This window comes from Dendrobium catenatum, unplaced genomic scaffold (assembly GCF_001605985.2).
Source record: "Dendrobium catenatum unplaced genomic scaffold, ASM160598v2 fragScaff_scaffold_1122, whole genome shotgun sequence".
NCBI classification, from domain to species: domain Eukaryota; kingdom Viridiplantae; phylum Streptophyta; class Magnoliopsida; order Asparagales; family Orchidaceae; genus Dendrobium; species Dendrobium catenatum.
Genome location: NW_021319584.1, coordinates 12253 through 31145, shown reverse-complemented (window position 1 = coordinate 31145; position 18893 = coordinate 12253). Strand labels below are relative to the sequence as shown.

The window sequence follows — 18893 nt, the reverse complement described above, 5'->3', positions numbered from 1 at the left end:
AAGGTCGGTTGAATAATCACTTTAAAGGGTTGTATAAACAATAATTCTTGTGAATGTATGATAGATGGACAGATCATATGATAAAGTGATTTTTTGTGAGATGCTCTTGTTATCATTGTGTTTTGTTAGAGGTGTTAGATGAAAGATTAGTGCCAACTTAAGCTACAATTTACTAAGAGCCTCTAACGAGTCATTAACCAAATGTCTGAATATTGAAGAGTACTATGAACGATTTGTTAGTAATAGCACACCCAATTAAAATCTCTATAGAGAAATCTTTATCTTCTCCTCTCAGACCTGCCAAACATACATGAACTCAAAAAGCATGCATGGTCAAAGCTGACCTTATTGAAGAACTTACTGCTCATGAACATCCTTTTATGAAGAATTTAATTGCAGAATTATAATTACATTTGGATTCTTTGATGCTGCGGAGTTGTTTGAATATGCTATACCTACATTGGCAAATATTCTTTACTCCATGAACATCCTTTTATGAAGAATTTAATTGCAGAATTATGATTACATTTGGATTCTTCAATGTTGTGGAGTTGTTTGAATATGCTACACCTACATTGGCACAAATTCTTGACTCCACATCCGAACAAAAGTTGATTCCTAAATTTGAAATTGATTTTGAGTTTGTGCTGAACTTTGCAGTTCAAATCATATTTGAACCTAAAATACTGCCCAAAGTTGAGCTAGATTGTGTTTTTGGAACTACAATAAAAATTAAGTCAATTCTTAACTCTGAACCTAATTTTCTAAATGAAACTCTTGAATTTAAACCTAAATTTTTAATAGAATTTGATTTCATTCTTGACAATGACTTGAGTTTCTCATTAAAACTCTTAAAGATGATCCTGGGTTTGTAAAGATATTAAATCTTTTCCTAAATATGTACCTGAACAAATCATGCCTGGGGTTACAATTTCAATTCCTTGATGACTTAGTGAATTGACCATTTATGTATGTGGTCACAAGTTTATTCAGATAATTACATGAAGCGGACTGGCCTTTATAATTATATTTTCTTTATTTTAGTACTCTTGTTAGGAGGAAGAACTTTCAGTTTGGTGTGCTGTACGCAAATATCAACCCAAAACTTCTTTGAGTTGCTACATGCTGTTAAAGAGATGTTAACTTTTTGTTTGTGATTGGTCTCTTTTCATTGTGTACAGATTATTTGGAACTCTCTGACTCGGGCCGAGCTTCTTAAATTTGTAGATGATCAGCGTGCCAATCAAGGCCCCGATGGTTCCTATGATCTGACTGAATTACATTCCTTTTCTTATCAAGCACTTTCTAAAGAGCTACATGTTGGTAATGTGTATCTGAGGGTGTATAATAATCAACCAGATTATGAAATAAGTGAAGCGGAGACCTTTTGTGTTGCTCTTCTTAAATTTGTATCAGATCTGGTGCATAACTTGAGTCATTTAGGCTCTTATATTCCAAAGAAGACTGATCCTAATAATGCACTTAATGAGCCATCAAATGTTCAGCATGGGCAAAACAATGAGGAAGCTTCTATTGATGGCTTCCTCTCCTCCAGTATAGAGGATAAAAACAAGGAGGAAGATGAACTAGTGAAAAACCTTAGAGTTGGATTGATTGCTCTTCAGGTATATCAATTTTATTGAAATTCTTGTGATGATTTACAGGTTTACTTATTGTTTTTTTTTTGTATGGCAGAACCTGCTGACAAGCAACCCAAGTCTAGCTGCTGTTTTTTCAATGAAGGAACGACTTGCACCTCTTTTTCAGTGCCTTACTGTTGATTTTTCTGCTGGGAACAGCATACCTCAAATTTGTCTTGCTGTACTTTCACTGTTAACAACACATGCTCCTTGCTTGGAGGCTATGGTTGCCGAGAGGGAAAACCTTATCCTTCTTTTGCAGTTGCTACACAGCAGTCCTGCATGCAGGGATGGAGCTCTTGCTGTACTTTATTCTTTAGCGGGCACCCCACAGCTGGCTTGGGCTGTAGCTAAACATGGCGGAGTGGTCTATTTTCTGGAACTTATCTTACCTTTACAAGGTGAAACAATCCTATTGAATGTTCTTTACATTTTTTTACTAACGTGATAAAATGAAAGGGAAATCATTGGTTTATGGTTAAAAATTTGATAGGATGGTTGACATGAATTATTGAAGTAACAAAAAGTTCAATAATGATGGCACTGGTCTTTCAATAATGTCTAGAATCAGCCCCACTCTGCTTGCATCCCTATAAGCCCCCAAGTTGATTCATATGGAATTCGATCACTCACCACTGCTATTTTATCCCATTTATATTCTGCTTTTTTTATTAGTTGACTCCTATATTTTCTAGATGCAGAGTAAATCTCCTGGCCTTTTCATACCACTCTATATAGGTCGACACTATACTTTTCTTTTGTTATCTAGTAGCCATTTAGGACAGATTGAAAAACCAATTAATATTCAGTACTTTTGAGTTTCATACAAAACTGTATAGCAATGCTAGGATATTCCACCTCTTGCCCCCACAACACCACAGCCAATATGTTGGAATGATAGATAAATTCCATCCTTGCAGAAGAAATTCCTTTGCCACAGAGAGCGGCGGCGGCTTCATTATTGGGCAAACTTGTTGGTCAGCCAATGCATGGACCTAGGGTGGCTATAACTTTAGCAAGGTTTCTACCAGATGGTTTGGTTTCGGTTATTAGGGATGGACCTGGTGAGGCTGTGATTGCCTCACTTGAACAGACAACAGAAACTCCTGAACTTGTTTGGACACCTGCTATGGCTGCTTCTCTTTCAGCACAGTTATCAACAATGGCAGCTGATCTATACAGAGAACAGATGAAAGGGAGCGTTGTTGACTGGGATATAACTGAGCAAGCATCCGGTCCACATGTAATGAAAGATGAGCCACAGGTAGACTTCAATTTAGTCTGGGTTTCTTATTGCTGCTGCAAATAAATATGTTGTTTCTTGGCGGTTCTTTGACTTGCATTCTAATTCAGGTTGGAGGCATTTACGTTAGACTTTTCTTAAAGGATCCCAAGTTTCCTTTGAGAAATCCCAAACGATTTTTGGAAGGACTGTTAGATCAATATGTTTCATCAATTGCTGCTACACATTATGAAACACAAGCTGTTGATCCTGAGCTTCCTTTGCTTCTATCTGCTGCATTGGTCTCCCTGCTACGGGTTCATCCAACTCTAGCAGATCACGTTGGTTATCTTGGCTATGTTCCAAAACTTGTTACTGCTATGGCGTATGAAGGAAGGCGAGAAGTGATGACATCTGGGGAAGGGAAAACTGGAAGTGAAGATGGACAATCAGAGCCAAGTGAACAGACCGCACAAGGACGTGTGCGTCTAAGTTGTTTGCGTGTACTGCATCAATTGGCATCTAGCACAACATGTGCAGAAGCTATGGCAGCGACAAGTGCAGGAACTCCGCAGGTATTAAACCTGTGCTCTGCAACCAACTCTCTAACCTGGTCTGTTAGTTCATACCATGTTTTTCTTGCATAATTTATGAAAGGTTTCTATGCTCATGTTTAAACATATTTATAAAGACCATAAAAAATAGATATTTATTTACATTGCTCTAAATTTGCTATCCTATCATTTTATTGCAGTGCATACAAAAGATAAAATTTTGTAATTTCTGTCCATATAATATTCTATGTTTTCTGATATAAATGCGTGTAATATTTATATATCATGAAGCTTTGAACTTTTTTTTTTTTTTGAGCACGACTTGACAATGTTTGGCAACTTATTCAGGTTTTCTTATGTTATGTTGCGTCTGAACTGTTTGCTACATCCGAACTTCACTGAAATTATTAATCCTTGTTCTCCTGTTACTATTTTGTTAGCCATTTTACTGAATTTCTAATACTTAGTACCTCAGAGCACTAGCAATTTAATAAGACTCTTACCTATGATTATGTCTTCGTTCTCTTCATTGTTTTCAGGTTGTACCTTTACTCATGAAAGCAATAGGGTGGCAAGGTGGCAGTATACTTGCACTAGAGACTCTAAAACGTGTTGTTGTTGCAGGAAATCGAGCAAGAGATGCATTAGTTGCCCAAGGGTTGAAGTATGCTTCTATTTGAGTTTTATTATTAGTATTGCATTTGTTTCTTATTTAAAGTATTACTTTTTTTATAAAGATTTCCAAAATAAACTTTTAGATACCACTTAAATCATAAAAATTGATTTTTTGGGCGGATTGGTGGCCGAACAAGATACTATTTGATTCCTTGAACATTATAGGTGGTAAGAGATGACCAGAAGTTATGATCAATCATAGTTTTTTATTCATTTGGGTAAATATAAGTCTCAACCATGTTAGATGCAATGCATGTGCTATTATGTCATTTTGTTTGGATCCAGTCTCTATGAATTGAAATTTTATTCAAATCTTGAATGGTTTTTGAGTTTGTGTTTTGTTTTTAGTTTCATAATTAATTTTAGAGTGTTTTTGAATTTTTACCGTGCCTATATTTTATTAGTTTCATAATTAATTTTAGAATGTTTTGGAATTTGTACCGTGCTTTTATTTCAAATTCCTTTCTTGTAATAGTGAATTCCTTTGCAACATATTGTAGACTGTGGGTTACCAAGACATTAAAAAACACTTGTTTGTAATCACAAATTTTATCCTCTATATTAATTTAGTTCTATATTTTCCAATACTGCTAGTATAGTCCTCTACCTTTTATAAATTATTCAAAAACTCTCTTTCACGACTTCACAGTGAAATGTTCTTTTATGAATGAGTTTTGGCTCTTGGTGCACCATATGAAGCCCTAGCAGTGAAATATGATTTTTATAAACAAACAATCCGTTCCACACCTTCCACTGGGCAAACCACTCTTAAGATCTTCTTAAGTTGGCATTACTACTAAGTGGCTAGTCTCGTTCCAGTGGTGGCATCATTGAGGGCATTATGTAGTAGTGTTTAATCAATGCTTGTAAACCAGCACACGGACTGGCTTGCTAGTTTCCTCCAAATCATCTTCTTATCTCACCATGCTAGCTTCGACTTTAGCTATGCTGTTTGATTTGAAGGGGATCAATGTCATTCGCCTCAACTCCATTTTTGGGGATGAGATTATGCTGTTTGATTTGCATCTATTTTAAGATTGTCTTGACTAAGGATGGAAAGCTTCGTATTTGTACTTGTCGGAAGCTTAGAGAAAATAAAAAATAAATTCTAATTTAATTTATTTCAATTTTTATTTTATTTTATAATATTTCAATTTTAGTTATTTCTAGGAAATAGAATGTGTCTAATTTAACTGTAGAAGCATCAACTATAGGTGCGAATATGATGGACCATGAGTAACTTAAAAAGAGAGAGAGAGAGAGAAACAAAGATTTATGCGGTTGGATGATGTCCGCATTCATTCACAATCTTACAAAGATCAAAATATTCCACTAAACAACAAGAGAGATTACATGGAAGATTTTTTAATGTATTGTGAGATGTGTAAAGTTTACCAATTTGATGAAGACCAAAAAAAAAGAACAAATCTCCTTGCCGCCTTGGTATGGCTGCTACGAATCAATAAATAAAACATGCAACCACATTTTATTGTGTTGAAGAATTAAGCATCCATTTGGCCAACCCATCTTATGGTATCAAAGTGTTGTTCCAAATGTTTCTTATTTGCATTTGAGCTTCTTTAGTTGGGTAAATCCTGATATTCTTCTCTGTAGCAACACACCCGACCTCCTTTCTCCCGCTTCACCTGAAATCCCTACTTTTTCTCGAATATTTTCCTTTTTTTGTTGTGAATGGCTGCTTTGGCATGGGAAGCAATTTAAGATATCAATATATAATATATATATAAGTTTCTTATCTCTGAACAATCACACCAGAGGAATACAAAGAAAAAATATAACAGCATATGAATCTCGCGAGTGAATCCTTGCTCCTAATCATGAATCCTCAAAGATTGTGCAGCCTAGCGCGCAGTCGGCCGTACTTCCCCGGAATCCTGCGACGACACGTCCCTTTTTCACGTCTATAAAATGAAAGGGAACCTTCACTCTTCCGACTGGCTCTTCGCCTGCTCTTCGGCTCCACGAACAAATCTTCAACCGCCTCATCCAACCTCTATTTCTTCCAAACACCGAAGCCTTCCCGATTTCCTCCCTTGCTTTCCCTCAACCCTGTGCCTAGCGCAACGCTCCGTCGACTTCATTATCCAATCCTTCCAGGCCGACGCTAGATTTCCCCATTCTCATACGCCTTGTCTTGTCCGAATGCCCATACAAGACCTTCGATCGAATCCCGTATCTCTGACATATCTCCGACTAAATCGCTTAGCCTATTCGCAATGTTGTCGAATCCACATTAAAAGGAAGAAAGGAGAGACAAAGAACGATGAGCAAGAAGAGAGAGAGAGAGAAGCATAAACCCCCTACCTGTAGAGCCGAAACCCAATCCGTGGAGCTTCCGACCCCTAGCGTCTTCCCTCTCGCTCTCTGTTTCGATCCAACGAAGCCCGTCGCTGCTGTAGCTCACCCGAAGTCATTCAACCTTCATCCATCTTAAAACCATACTCTAAACCAATGTTTTAAATATTGCGTTATTCGTGGTATTGAGGCGGTTTTTCATGTGAACGAGGTGTGAAAGCGTAGCGTTGGGTAAGCCTCAAGGAGTTTAAAAGGATTAGTTATTTTTTTTAATACTAATGATTTGTGTAATAATAATATTAAAACGCTGAAAAAAGCATAAATATTGATAGTGAAATCAAAATATCCCATAATAATAGACAACAGAAATGTAGTCAACTTCAAAATTCTATCTTTCAAAATTCCATAATATTGTATTACATATAATTCAATATTTCCATAAAATAAATAGCCAATGACCATATCACAAAGAAGTCTCATAGAGTCATCAGCACTTTCATCTTACTAAGGGTTCTTTTCATTCTATTTGAATCATCATTATTGAATGATACAAGGCTCTCTTCCCCTTCCTCCTCTTCTATAGACTCCAATGTCGGGCATTTTACTCAAAAATTATGTGAGATTTAATATATTCTTATATAGTACTCAGTTGAGGCCGAGGCGGCCAAGCGGCCTCAACCAAATTGAGGCGCAAGCCTCATAAAAAAGACTGATGTCGTAAGCCATCGAGGCCGTTTTTTACTTGGAATATGCTACAAAGGCCAGGGAGCTCATATTGCGCTTAATTTTAACCATTGCCTGTAACCAAAACTTTCATCTTTCGCACCGACTTCCCTTGTCCGATCGAAAAGCAGGGACGAGATTTCGCTTGGTGTGAAAGGTAACTTTCTCCCTGTTATGCAATATTCGGCCAAATCCCGTAACTTGCCAATCAGAGAGTGATGGAGAGATGAGTTATTAAGTTTAATAAAATTAATTTCAATTATAATTATTATAATTAATTATAATGGTATTATAATTAATTATAATTTATTTTAATTAAAATAATTATAATTAATATTAATTAATTTAATTAAAATTAATCTTAATTAATTATAACCCTTTTTATTATTAATTTATTAAAGTTAATTAATATTAATTAGTTCTAATTAATTAAAGTTAAATATAATTTATTATTCTAATTATAATTAATTACTTTAACTAATTATAATTAACTATAAATAAACATAATTAATTAAAGATAAGTATAATTAATAATTAATTATAAAAAAATCCTTCATATGCCTCGATCTACATGTCAACCCCGCGAAGGTACGAATTTTACTAAACTCAGATTCTCGTTCTCGAAGTTCGCGGTGCATCGGAAAACCTCCCGTACACGCCTTTATTGCGGGTGGTGGGATGGGACCCAGGTGCGACGCGTACGACGAGTCGAGTAATCAATTAAAGCCCTACTTCAATGTTCGTGGCGCACTGAAAAATCACCCATACACGCATTTATTGCGCGTGATGGGATGAGATCCCGGTGCGGCACCTACGATGAGGCGGGTAATCACCTAAAGCCTTACTTCAATGTTCATGGCGCACCGGAAAATCGCCTATACACGCTTTTATTGCGCGTGGTGGGATGAGACCTCGGTGCGGCACCCACGGCGAGGCGGGGTCACTCATAAGTACCTCCGAGCGGGGGGAAAGAAAATTGCATTTTCAAACAGGTACCCTCGAAGACCCCATACATGCCTTTATTGCGCGTGGTGGGAAGGAAGATCACGGCCGCGGTGTCCTCGTCCGAGGACACCTACCATACACGCCTTTATTGCGCGTGGTGGGAAGACCCATTTTCTCGTAGTTTTCCCCTAAAAGGGGGAGACGTCGGGAGGTTGCCGAAATTTCGGGTGAACACGGGACGGTACTTGGACTTGAATTCTACAAGACAGCAGGGGACTTGAACTGAACCTTAATGAACTAAGTGCAAACATGAATAAAAGGCTTAATTCAAACTTAAATCAAATTTGATCAAATGATGGACTTGGACTCAAATTGAATTGTGTTTGAACTCAAGTCTAATAAAAAAAAAAAGAATATGATCTTGGATGTCAAACTCAAAACAAACTTGAACAAGATGTGGACTACTTGAACTCAATCTTGGGCTTGGACTCATATTCAAGTAAATTAAAAGAGTTGTGACTCAACTTGGACCTAAGTGAAAATTACAAGGGATCACACTATGACTTGAATTCAAATGAACACTGATAGACCCTTTTAATAATGACTCATGGGAACTAAAATTTCTCTATTTCACTCATATATCATGATCATGAATGAATGGAGAGAATTGAAACAAAGGATATGTGCATTAGATACAGAAAAGGCACAACCATGAAGAATATGAATGCAATGATCCAATGAGCACTTCGACCCCCAATCAAATATATTGATTCCCTTACAAGCAACGAGATCCGACTTGAAGTGAGTTGCCAGCTAAAATCAATTTAAGGAGGCATTAAGCAGTGGAAGTTGACATACAATGGGAGTTGTCTGACTATATGCAAGCACACTTATTTGTTTGCAAACAACAATAATAGAATCTTTGCAAGTGTAATGGGCTTCTTGTCACGGTGAATATACATTCAACATCAGATAGTTCATAGATTTCTATATCAACTCACTTGTGAACAACAATAGCAATTACAACATGTGATGATTACAAAGGCACTCTCATAGTCAAAACCAATCAAGCATTTAGCGAATACATGAATCCCCCACGAGCAAAAGAGTTGGGTAGATGACATATGATGAATCCAAATATACAAGACATAACAAATGATGAATTCAAATAACTACGAAAAGCTCGTGTGCTTATGGGCAAGGCATACAAATGAACACACTAGCTTATTTGCGAATGATAGTTATAGACATGTTATGAGTCTGGCAATTACCCATGAACATATTTAGAAAGAGCACAACAACATATTGTCATCAATGTCAACAAGCATAGTAAGCCCAACAAAGAGTGAAGCCCTTTACAAATGTACGTCGGACAACATACGAATGTTCACAGCACATTCGGTGTACCTACCTTTCATTGTAGCAAAAATACTATAGCACCTCCATGGCCGACATCTGTCTAACATCCACCAAACATACCGACTCCCTACAAGTAAGGGCAGAGGATATGTAGTGAAGTGCAAAAGTCTACAAGGTTGCAAGAGACCCACCCTACACATGACATGTCATCTACAAGCAGAAATGTATAAAAGACTATAACGTGTGCAAGTTCCTATGAGTCGTTGTAGGAAACTTCTTGTATGTACAATGCACTATTTATAAAAAGATATAAAACACTTGCAGTGAATGTAAGTGCCTATGAGCCCAAGCAGGAGATTCTTTAGTACATTATAATCCACCTACAGAAAGCAAAAATTAGTGCACGACAGTTTACCTGTATAAAGCAGCGAACAACTCAATTCAGAAGCTGTTACGCCATGCCACCGGATTCGCAACACTCGTATTAGCTGACAGAAGGCGTATATAAGCTCTTAAATGAAATATTGTGCGCATTCAAATGACAGTTATGCATAACTAAAATATCTGAAATGTCCCCCCACATGCACCGTAATTTGTATACACATAGGTACACAAAAGGGGTAAATGCAATCACAAAACCCACATGGGCACGACAAGCGTGTCGTTGGTATACACGCGACGTCTTGGGATGCTGCGCGGGTTAATAAGTGAATTCAAGTTCGAACCCGATTCTTCTATGCAGATCAATAGGAGTCGACAGGGTTCAAACCTTCAAACAAATACACGGTTGTGGCGACCGGTGTATTTATTTTAATACATTCATATTAGGCCTTCAAGTCCTATAATCAAGAGAATTCACTAATCAAGGCATAAAGCCTACGAAATCCGATCCTTCTAAGTAGGAGTCGACATGGTTTAATTATAAAATGCTCTCAAACACCCGCATGGGTCTCGACGAGCGTGCTATTGGTACACACATGAAGTCTAGGAATGATTCCTGCGCGGGTCAATAAGTGAATTCAAGTTCGAACCTAATCCTTCTATACGGATCAATATAAGCCGACAGGGTTCGAACCATTAAACAAATATACAGTTGTGGTGACCGATATATTTGTTTTAATGCATTCATATTAGGTCCTCAAGGATTATAACAATGAGAATTCACTGATAAAGGCATAAAGCCAATGAAACCAGATCCTCTATCGACAGTTCAACAGAGTTGACAAGGTTCATCCACAAAATACAAATATTTTCAAAAGGAAATAACCTCCTTTTACCCCGATGATGGACGTGTTGAATGTATATCTCAACCGGAGGGGTCTATTCTAAATAATCCAAAATGCCACCCAAATACTCATGAAATCCAAAACTCCACAAAGTCCAAAATCCAAATTCCACAAAAATCTCAAAATCCAAGATATTTAAAATTTAAATTAAATCATCAACCACTTAAAGCAATAGTTTATCGAGGTGCACAAATTCAAATATAACTTCAGTTTACACAGAGCTAAATGCATAGTCGAAAATATCACTAGGATCCATTCTCAAATAATCTCCTGCCAATAAGGATGTGATACGTGTCCTCTAACCGGCGGTTTTACTGCCAAATGGCACTGCAGGATAAAAGGTTATGACCTGGGATCCTATGAACTGAGTGGTTTTGCCGCCAAATGACACCATGAAATACTGGTTATGGCCAGAGTCAATACGCTCCTTAATGGCATCAAATCCTTTAGATATGAATTAATAAGATATGATCGATAGGGCACAAAACCCTCTTTTAGCTAAGGTGGATTCAAATTTGTCCCCTTAGACAAATACCAACTCCAGGTCTACAAGGTACCCTTGGACGAAGCAACCCATGGCTGTCGATAAGGATCCTTCTGTCAGGTTGGGTCGACTACCTCCTCTGACTAAGTAGACCAGGGATCACGATAGCCCGGGATGACGGAACCATGGGATATTGATCGGGTCCATCATCCATTCCCCCATCATCCGCTTTAAGTATAAGATGGTGCCATTTCAAATTATGAAAATATCAAAATCTTTCAAACCTTAAACTTCCAAATCCCAAACCCATGCTACTACTATATGTCAGATAACATGCATTATCTACTTATCTGATCGACGAAGTTCTCTCTCGTTAGTGGGAGGAGTAATTAACTATAGGGGTTTGCGCCTATAGGAAACCAGAACTCATATCATAAAGTCATCGCAAAATGAGAGCGAAATATCTGGGTAGTGTCTTATCTACAAACTCATCTGCCTTCCCAAAATTTACCCCGGAACTTAATCCGTTAAAACTCCCCTGAATAAAGAAAAAACAGACAGCGGGCGGAGGCCAGGGCCGAATTTTCAGAGCCCACAATATATTTATTTATTGCAATTCTCCTAACACACTTTAAAGAAAGAAGATCTCAAATATCTCTTAAATAAATACAAGATTCTCTTATATCATTCCCAGCTGAAAAAAATCCAAAGTAAATCTCAATCAATGATATTGCAATAATGGGAAAAATATATGATATATTGTCAGAGACCTATTTTATTAGAAAAATTTATTCTCTACATATTACCTAATAGTTATTTTGGACATGCCTATGGGTACAGTATGCATTCTCTTTGATTCTTTAATTGCTAGTTTGGAATAAAGAGTCTTAATTGACTTTAGAGAATCCTGAAATTTTCCTAGGTAGCAACATTAGTGAATTTGTCTATTGAGCCTCCTAATGATCTTCATAAGCTTATTGCTACTAGAAAGGGTGTAAGATTTTTCATGCTCAGCATCTGAATTATAACCTTGTTTCCTATAAAGGATCGTCTTCCAGCTTTAAGCTTTTAGTACCACTATGACAAATTTATAGATCCTAAATAACTTGTATCTTAGATCTACCCAAGTGGAAGACCTCTATTATGAACAAATCAAAGCACTAGAGAAGTATAAAACTTTTGAAATCTTAGATCTATTTGAATAGAAAAGACTACTTTGATACAAGTGGTTTTTCGATATCAAACACAATGCAGATGGCAATGAACAGGTTGAAGGCTCGAGTTGTTGCAAATGGGCCAATGCTTGGAATTGATTACGGAGAGGTTTGACTTGGTAGCCAAACTTAACTCAATCAAAGTTATGTTATCACTAGTTGGAAATATTAATTGGCCATTGTATCAACTTGCTCTGAAGAATGTTTTCCTAAATAGTGGCTTCCAGGAAGAGGTTTATATGAAAAATCATTGAAGTTTTAAGATTTAGGAAAATATACTACGAGCTTCGAGAGTCCTTGTTTGACCTGAAATAACCTCAACATGATGGTTTGATAGACCTACAAAAGTGGTGAAAATATTTGGGTTTGTTTAGTGTCAATTAGCTCACACATTTTGCCAATTTCTCTATCAAAAGGATGATGAATATTTTGTTCGAACTGGAGTGATCTAGAAGCAATGAATATATTGAGGGCCATTTTACTTCGAGTTTGCATAGGGGCATTGAATCCATCAAAGTTATCCTCGATAGAGACATGGAGGTACACCTTGATGACTACTCGATAGGTTGAATTGAACCAAGTTTGTTTTTGCTCCTTTTAGCCTCCTACAAAAGTAGTGGCAAGTGTTGTTTAATCTTATGTATAGTGGCTTTGCACATTCATTGTTGTTTAGTCTTATCTATAGCGGCTTTCCACATTCATTGTTTTTGCTTAAGTGGGTCATAAATAGGACTTTTTTTGTGACGTTGTGCACCAAAGCACAATACTCATATGCATATCCATATCCTTACTTGAACCCATAATCTCTAGAGTGGATCCTAAGCACCAACCATATGTCCATTAGTTGGAGGGCCCCAAATAGGACTTAATGGAGCTTTCATGATTTGGTGTTTAAACTCGTTTGTGTAAATAAAATAGACAGTTATCTAAAATCCATTTTAACTCATTAGCCCATATATTCCAACCCTTTAAATCCTATTATGAGCAATCCCTACGAGCCAATGAGCTGCCCCTATCTATTTGACAACCCTAAACTGAGTCCTTTTTATTTTTAGCTCATCTATTTGACAATCCAAACGAAGCCTAAATGCTATTTTTTTGTGTGGATATCCCTCATAATACTAATGCAAACGTTTTAAGATGGTAGCATTCTAAGTAGTTAAATCCCTTGAATTTTATCACGCTTGTATCGTGGATGCATTATTCTCGATGCTACTCCATAGCCTCCATACAATCTCTACTAGATTGATATGCGGCTATCTTGCTCTGTTTTTTACTGTAAATTTTCTTTGCGTGCATGAAGATTTGCTTGAATATGTTTCAACCTGCTGAGAGAATGTAAAATTTCTAGGGTTGGCCTCGTCGAAGTGTTACTTGGAATTCTTGATTGGAGAGCTGGGGGAAGACATGGTCTCTGCACTCAAATGAAGTGGAGTGAGTCTGAAGCTTCAATCGGCCGTGTTTTAGCAGTCGAGGTATGCATCCTACTAATTTCGAATGGCATTTTTCATAAAATTTGTTAGGGGAGCTATTAAGAATTACTTCCATTTGATGTCTTCTTTAATTCAGGTTCTACATGCATTTGCAACTGATGGTGCTCACTGTATCAAAGTTCGTGAAATCTTGAATGCTTCTGATGTAAGTTTCCATTACTGGAAAGTAATCACTAAATATCTCTCATCAGATGAACTTGTCTAAGCAAAATTTTAGTAGAGAAGGCCACCATAAATTTTCCAAAAATGTCTGGATTCTCATTTGACAGGTTTGGAGTGCCTATAAAGATCAAAGGCATGATTTGTTTCTTCCTTCCAACGCTCAGTCTGCCGCAGCAGGAGTTGCTGGTCTCATTGAAAGTTCTTCCTTAAGACTCCCTCATGCTATCACAGCTCCACCACCAAAGCCTGTGCTTTCAAGACTCCCTTCTACTGCTTCATCTGCCACTACTACCTACAATGGGAAGCAGGACTCCTGACTAATCCAAGAAATACGACCAATAAATACTAGTCAACACATCTGCTTGGTACATAATGTACAGTTTCTTGATTTTTAATCTTCAAGGGTGGGAGGGTTGATTTAATTTTAATTGTAAAAGCCTACCTTCTGTAGGCCTTCTTTTTTTGTATAATGTGTTTATAAATATATGTGCAACGAATAAGCAAGTTTGTTTTAGGGTGTTTATCAATCATGAAGGCAATTTGTTTGCGCTTTTAGCTTAAAATCTCTGGTTGGAGGACTTTCTCTTATTTAGGCTTCGTTTGGGACGGAGCTTTCTAGTATAAAAATTTTAATTTTTATATTAAAAAATTGTTTTATGAAACAGGAAGAAAACTGTCCCAAACAGGAAGAAAGCTAGTACAATTTACAGCTGATTACCCACCACTCGGCTTGCAAATTGGCCTGAAGTACTTGATGTGCCCCCTCAATTAAAGGAGCCATATTAACCTCAATCCTAATAAAACTTTGATGTTTTGGTTAGTTTGTTTCTCATAATTGAGAAAATATAGGCAATTCAGTTTCATGTGTTGGTTGCGAAATAGATTATTATAACTGGCTCGAGGTCGGAGTAAACCGACTAACTATGGTTGAATTAGGCCAAACCAGTAATGCTAGCCAATCAAAGATGATTATGGGTACAATTAAGGGGCATCTGCAACGGTAACGGAGGGTTTGGAGTGCATGGCTTCCTTTATTGTTAAGGAAAAGTCATTATGTCCGGAGTCTAGATCCCAATAAAAATGCGACACGTCTGATACCGATCTAGTACCGAGCGGTACTCAATATCACTCGATACTTAAGTGTAAACATGATGGTTTTTTCATCCGGTGTATGTACAGAATAATCTCTGATCGGTAAGGGCAATGAGGACACCTTGGACAGAAACCAAGTTGTGATGATAAGATTGCAAGGCATTTACTTTCTAGTTTTCAATAATTTTTTTCTTATAATTCTCATAAAAAATTCTTTTATATATATATATATATATATATAATTAGATTTCAAGTATATTCTAATACAAATTATATTAGGATATTCACACACAAGGGTGGTATTATATTGAATAGAATTGTTCATCCTTAAAATTGAGTTTTACTTATAAGAGAGCAATTTCAAAAATTTGCATCACACCTAATTTTTTTTTTTTTTTATCAAATCCTAAATAGTTTGCACTCATCCAGTCTTAATCTAATTTATATAGACCTAACCACTCATTATTTTTTGTGTGTATCTCGTTCATGATTGTCAGGTTATTGCTTGGACACTGCCTCTCTTGTGACTCACTAAAAGCTCTCGTCACTTGATTTTTTTGGGCGCCTTTCATCTGCTTTGCATACTCTCAAAAATAAAGTTGGTTCCGCCCCTGTTCAAACACAAATGTTTTTTAGCGATAGAAACAAGTTAAGACTAAATAAAAATGATGATAAATTGTGTTAGGATATCTAGATATAAATTTGTATTATTGTATAATACTAATTTCATGATAAATGCAATAGTATTGCCTAAGGGCATCTCCAACCAAAAAACCCATTTTTCACTCTAAAATATAGTAAAATTTTAAAATGGCATAATTCATCTCCAATCAAATTATATTTTTTTTTCTTCTTTCGCGCGCTTCCTGCGATATAACAATCTCTCTCCTCTTTTACGCGCTTTTCTTCTCTTTCGCGCCCGTCTTCGGAAAATTCGGCAACCCAATTTTTTTGTGTATGTGAACAGTCCGACGTCTTTATTAGTGTCGCATTGTTCACCTACCGAACTTTGGCATAAGTTTGGAGTTTGAATGCAGCGAATGACAAACGACATACAATGATATGCAGTTCGGTCGGAGAAGGTCTAACACACAAGATTGATTGGAGGATGGAGACGAGCTATCTATAATAGAAAAAAAAAAGTGTAATTAGTTCGATTACTCTGCTTGCAATGCCAATGAGGTCATCTTGAGATCTATGTGAATCCTCCTTGGAGATATTATAGGTTTAATTAGTTAATTTTGTACCGGCTCAAGCTTGTTTTATCTTAACCATCATAATTATCATTAGGTCAATGTGGATATTTTAATTGATATTAATTAATCATATTTTTTCCACAAATTATTAACAAAGCAAGCCACTGCAAAGCAAATGCGAGTAATTTGATCATGAACAAATTCAATTAAAAAAAAAAGTTAGTCTGAAGCAAATTAATTAATTATTTTATTTTTAACAACATTTTAACAAATATATTATACATGCAAACACTCATCAACAAAATAATTATATATATATATATATATATATAAACTTTTGAGTCAATTAAATCGAATTCTTGCACACATCACTTACACAAGCTTCGAATTTAAGACCTCTTGATTGATAGTCAAAGCTCCCGACCAACAAATCATATGAGTTGCTTATAAAATAATTATTAGAAAATTTTTTTATTAAAGTTTAGTTTCAAAATTTCTTTCCCTTTCCCGAGATAGAGAGATATTGGAGCTGAGATTGTAGACAAAAGACTTTAAATTTGAGAAAGGAGAAGAGCTTCACACTCCCTAAATAAATTAATAAAATAAATAAATAAAATTTGGCTCTACCTTATTAATTACTTTGGTCAATAAGCACTCTACCAAACAGAAGCGTATGTGATCCTTTTTATTTTGATCAATGAATCTAAAGAAAGTGCAGTTCAATTTTTCTTTCTTTCTTAGTGTAAAACTATACTTGATTGAAAAAATCTAGGTCATTTCCTCTATATGTAACATTCATTTGCAAGGCTAAAAATTAAAAAAAAAAAAGAGCAGCTTAATAGGTTGAATTAGCTGAAGGAGCATCTCAGCTTGGAAAATTTAAAAGGAGCAATACATTGAACAATTTGACACTTACAGAATGTGTCAAATAATTTAGGCGCACCTAAAATATATCAAATTGTTTGGTGGCATTCAACTCATTAAGATAGAGAGAGACAGGAGAGACGAGCTGATTGGATAGAGAGAGAGACGGGAGAGAGAGAAGTAGAGAGCTGTGTAGAGCCTAATGAGAGGTTAAAATAATAATGATAATTCAACATGGGAGACACATTTTTTTTTTAATATTAAAATTTTAAAAATTTTTAATGCAAATTTTACCGAAAAAATATTGTTAATTTTTATAAAAAATATAATATTTTCATAGAAAATATATTCTAATAATTTAAATTAACAAATTAATGTTTAAAAACTTATTTTATATAACATTAACAATTTTAATTTAACTTTGAGATTGATTAAACTTTACATGATTAGTAGTATTAATTTTGTTTTAATATGATTACAAATAAATTTAATAATATAGGTTATATTAGTTTTATTTAAAGCTTTTCATTTTGAAATTATCATCTCATATGGAAGATATTATTATTATTATTTTCTATTTATATTAATTATTAAATAGTTTAATTTATGTATATAATTATATTATTTAATTAATTGTTAATTTTTTGGAGTGAATGCAATAATTAAAAATTAAATTAGTTATTAGATATATATATATGATATTATTATTTTTTATAAGAAATATAAAAGGTTAAAATTTTAACAATGCATTTGATCAACAAAAATTCTGAAAATATATCGCGTAGAAAAATTCAAACCATCCGATTATCTATAATTTTAACTCAACTATATATTTTTAATTAAAAATAAATTAAATATTTATTTATTAATTTTTTATTAAAACAATTAAGTATAATGATTAACTATTAATGATATTTTAATTAGGATTATTTATTTTATCTAAATTTATAGAATAATCATTATTCTTAAATTTTAAATATTATATTTAATTTTATAAGTAAGATTATTTATATTAAAAGTTTCTCTGGAGTTGGATTATTTATTTATTTATTTATTTTTACTCGGTTAAAATTCCTTTACTCATTGGCCTCTCTCTCTCTCCAATTTCTCTCTCTCGGTGAGTTTAATGCGTGAAATATTTTGGCGTATTCATACTAATTGATTGAAGTATTTACTCTTCTTTAAATATTTAATCTTCAATGCTCCTGTTAATTTTATTTATTAAGCAGTTCTTTTTTAAAATTTAGCCCATTTTTAGCTATTCTACCGATGCATTACGAATCTAATTCATATGTAAGAATAATTTATTTTAGAGTGGAAAATGATTGATCTAAAGAGTGTTAATTAATTTGTTATGATATTGAATTTATTCTGAAAGATAGTTGATGCCACATATGAATAATTGTTTATTTTATAACTGTATTTATTTTCTAAAAAGAGTTGGTATCCGCGCCCTATTTTTATTTTACTTCGGCCTATCATACAGGTGGAAATATAATTGACAAAAAAAAAATTTCTTATTGAGTTTAATATTAATTTAATTTTCATATATTTTGATATTTAACAAAAAAGATTTTTTTTATTAAATTTAAATAAGAATTTGACTCTTAATAGAGTATAATATAGAAAAAAGATTCATTTAATTTACCGACCTCATATATAAGGACA

At 34.9% G+C, this 18893-nt stretch overlaps 1 protein-coding gene across 1 annotated transcript in view; it reads left to right on the top strand.

The window, feature by feature from the left end:
* LOC110105423 (dnaJ homolog subfamily C GRV2) overlaps positions 1 to 14636 on the top strand; it is a 63880-nt gene extending 49244 nt beyond the window's left edge. The window contains exons 15-22 of the mRNA XM_020834931.2: positions 1182 to 1625; positions 1696 to 2041; positions 2561 to 2904; positions 2994 to 3437; positions 3956 to 4080; positions 13770 to 13893; positions 13988 to 14056; positions 14181 to 14636. Coding sequence (XP_020690590.1) covers positions 1182 to 1625; positions 1696 to 2041; positions 2561 to 2904; positions 2994 to 3437; positions 3956 to 4080; positions 13770 to 13893; positions 13988 to 14056; positions 14181 to 14390 — 2106 coding nt within the window. The 3' untranslated portion in view covers positions 14391 to 14636. The remainder of the gene's footprint in view (positions 1 to 1181; positions 1626 to 1695; positions 2042 to 2560; positions 2905 to 2993; positions 3438 to 3955; positions 4081 to 13769; positions 13894 to 13987; positions 14057 to 14180) is intronic.
* Positions 14637 to 18893: the final 4257 nt, after the last annotated feature.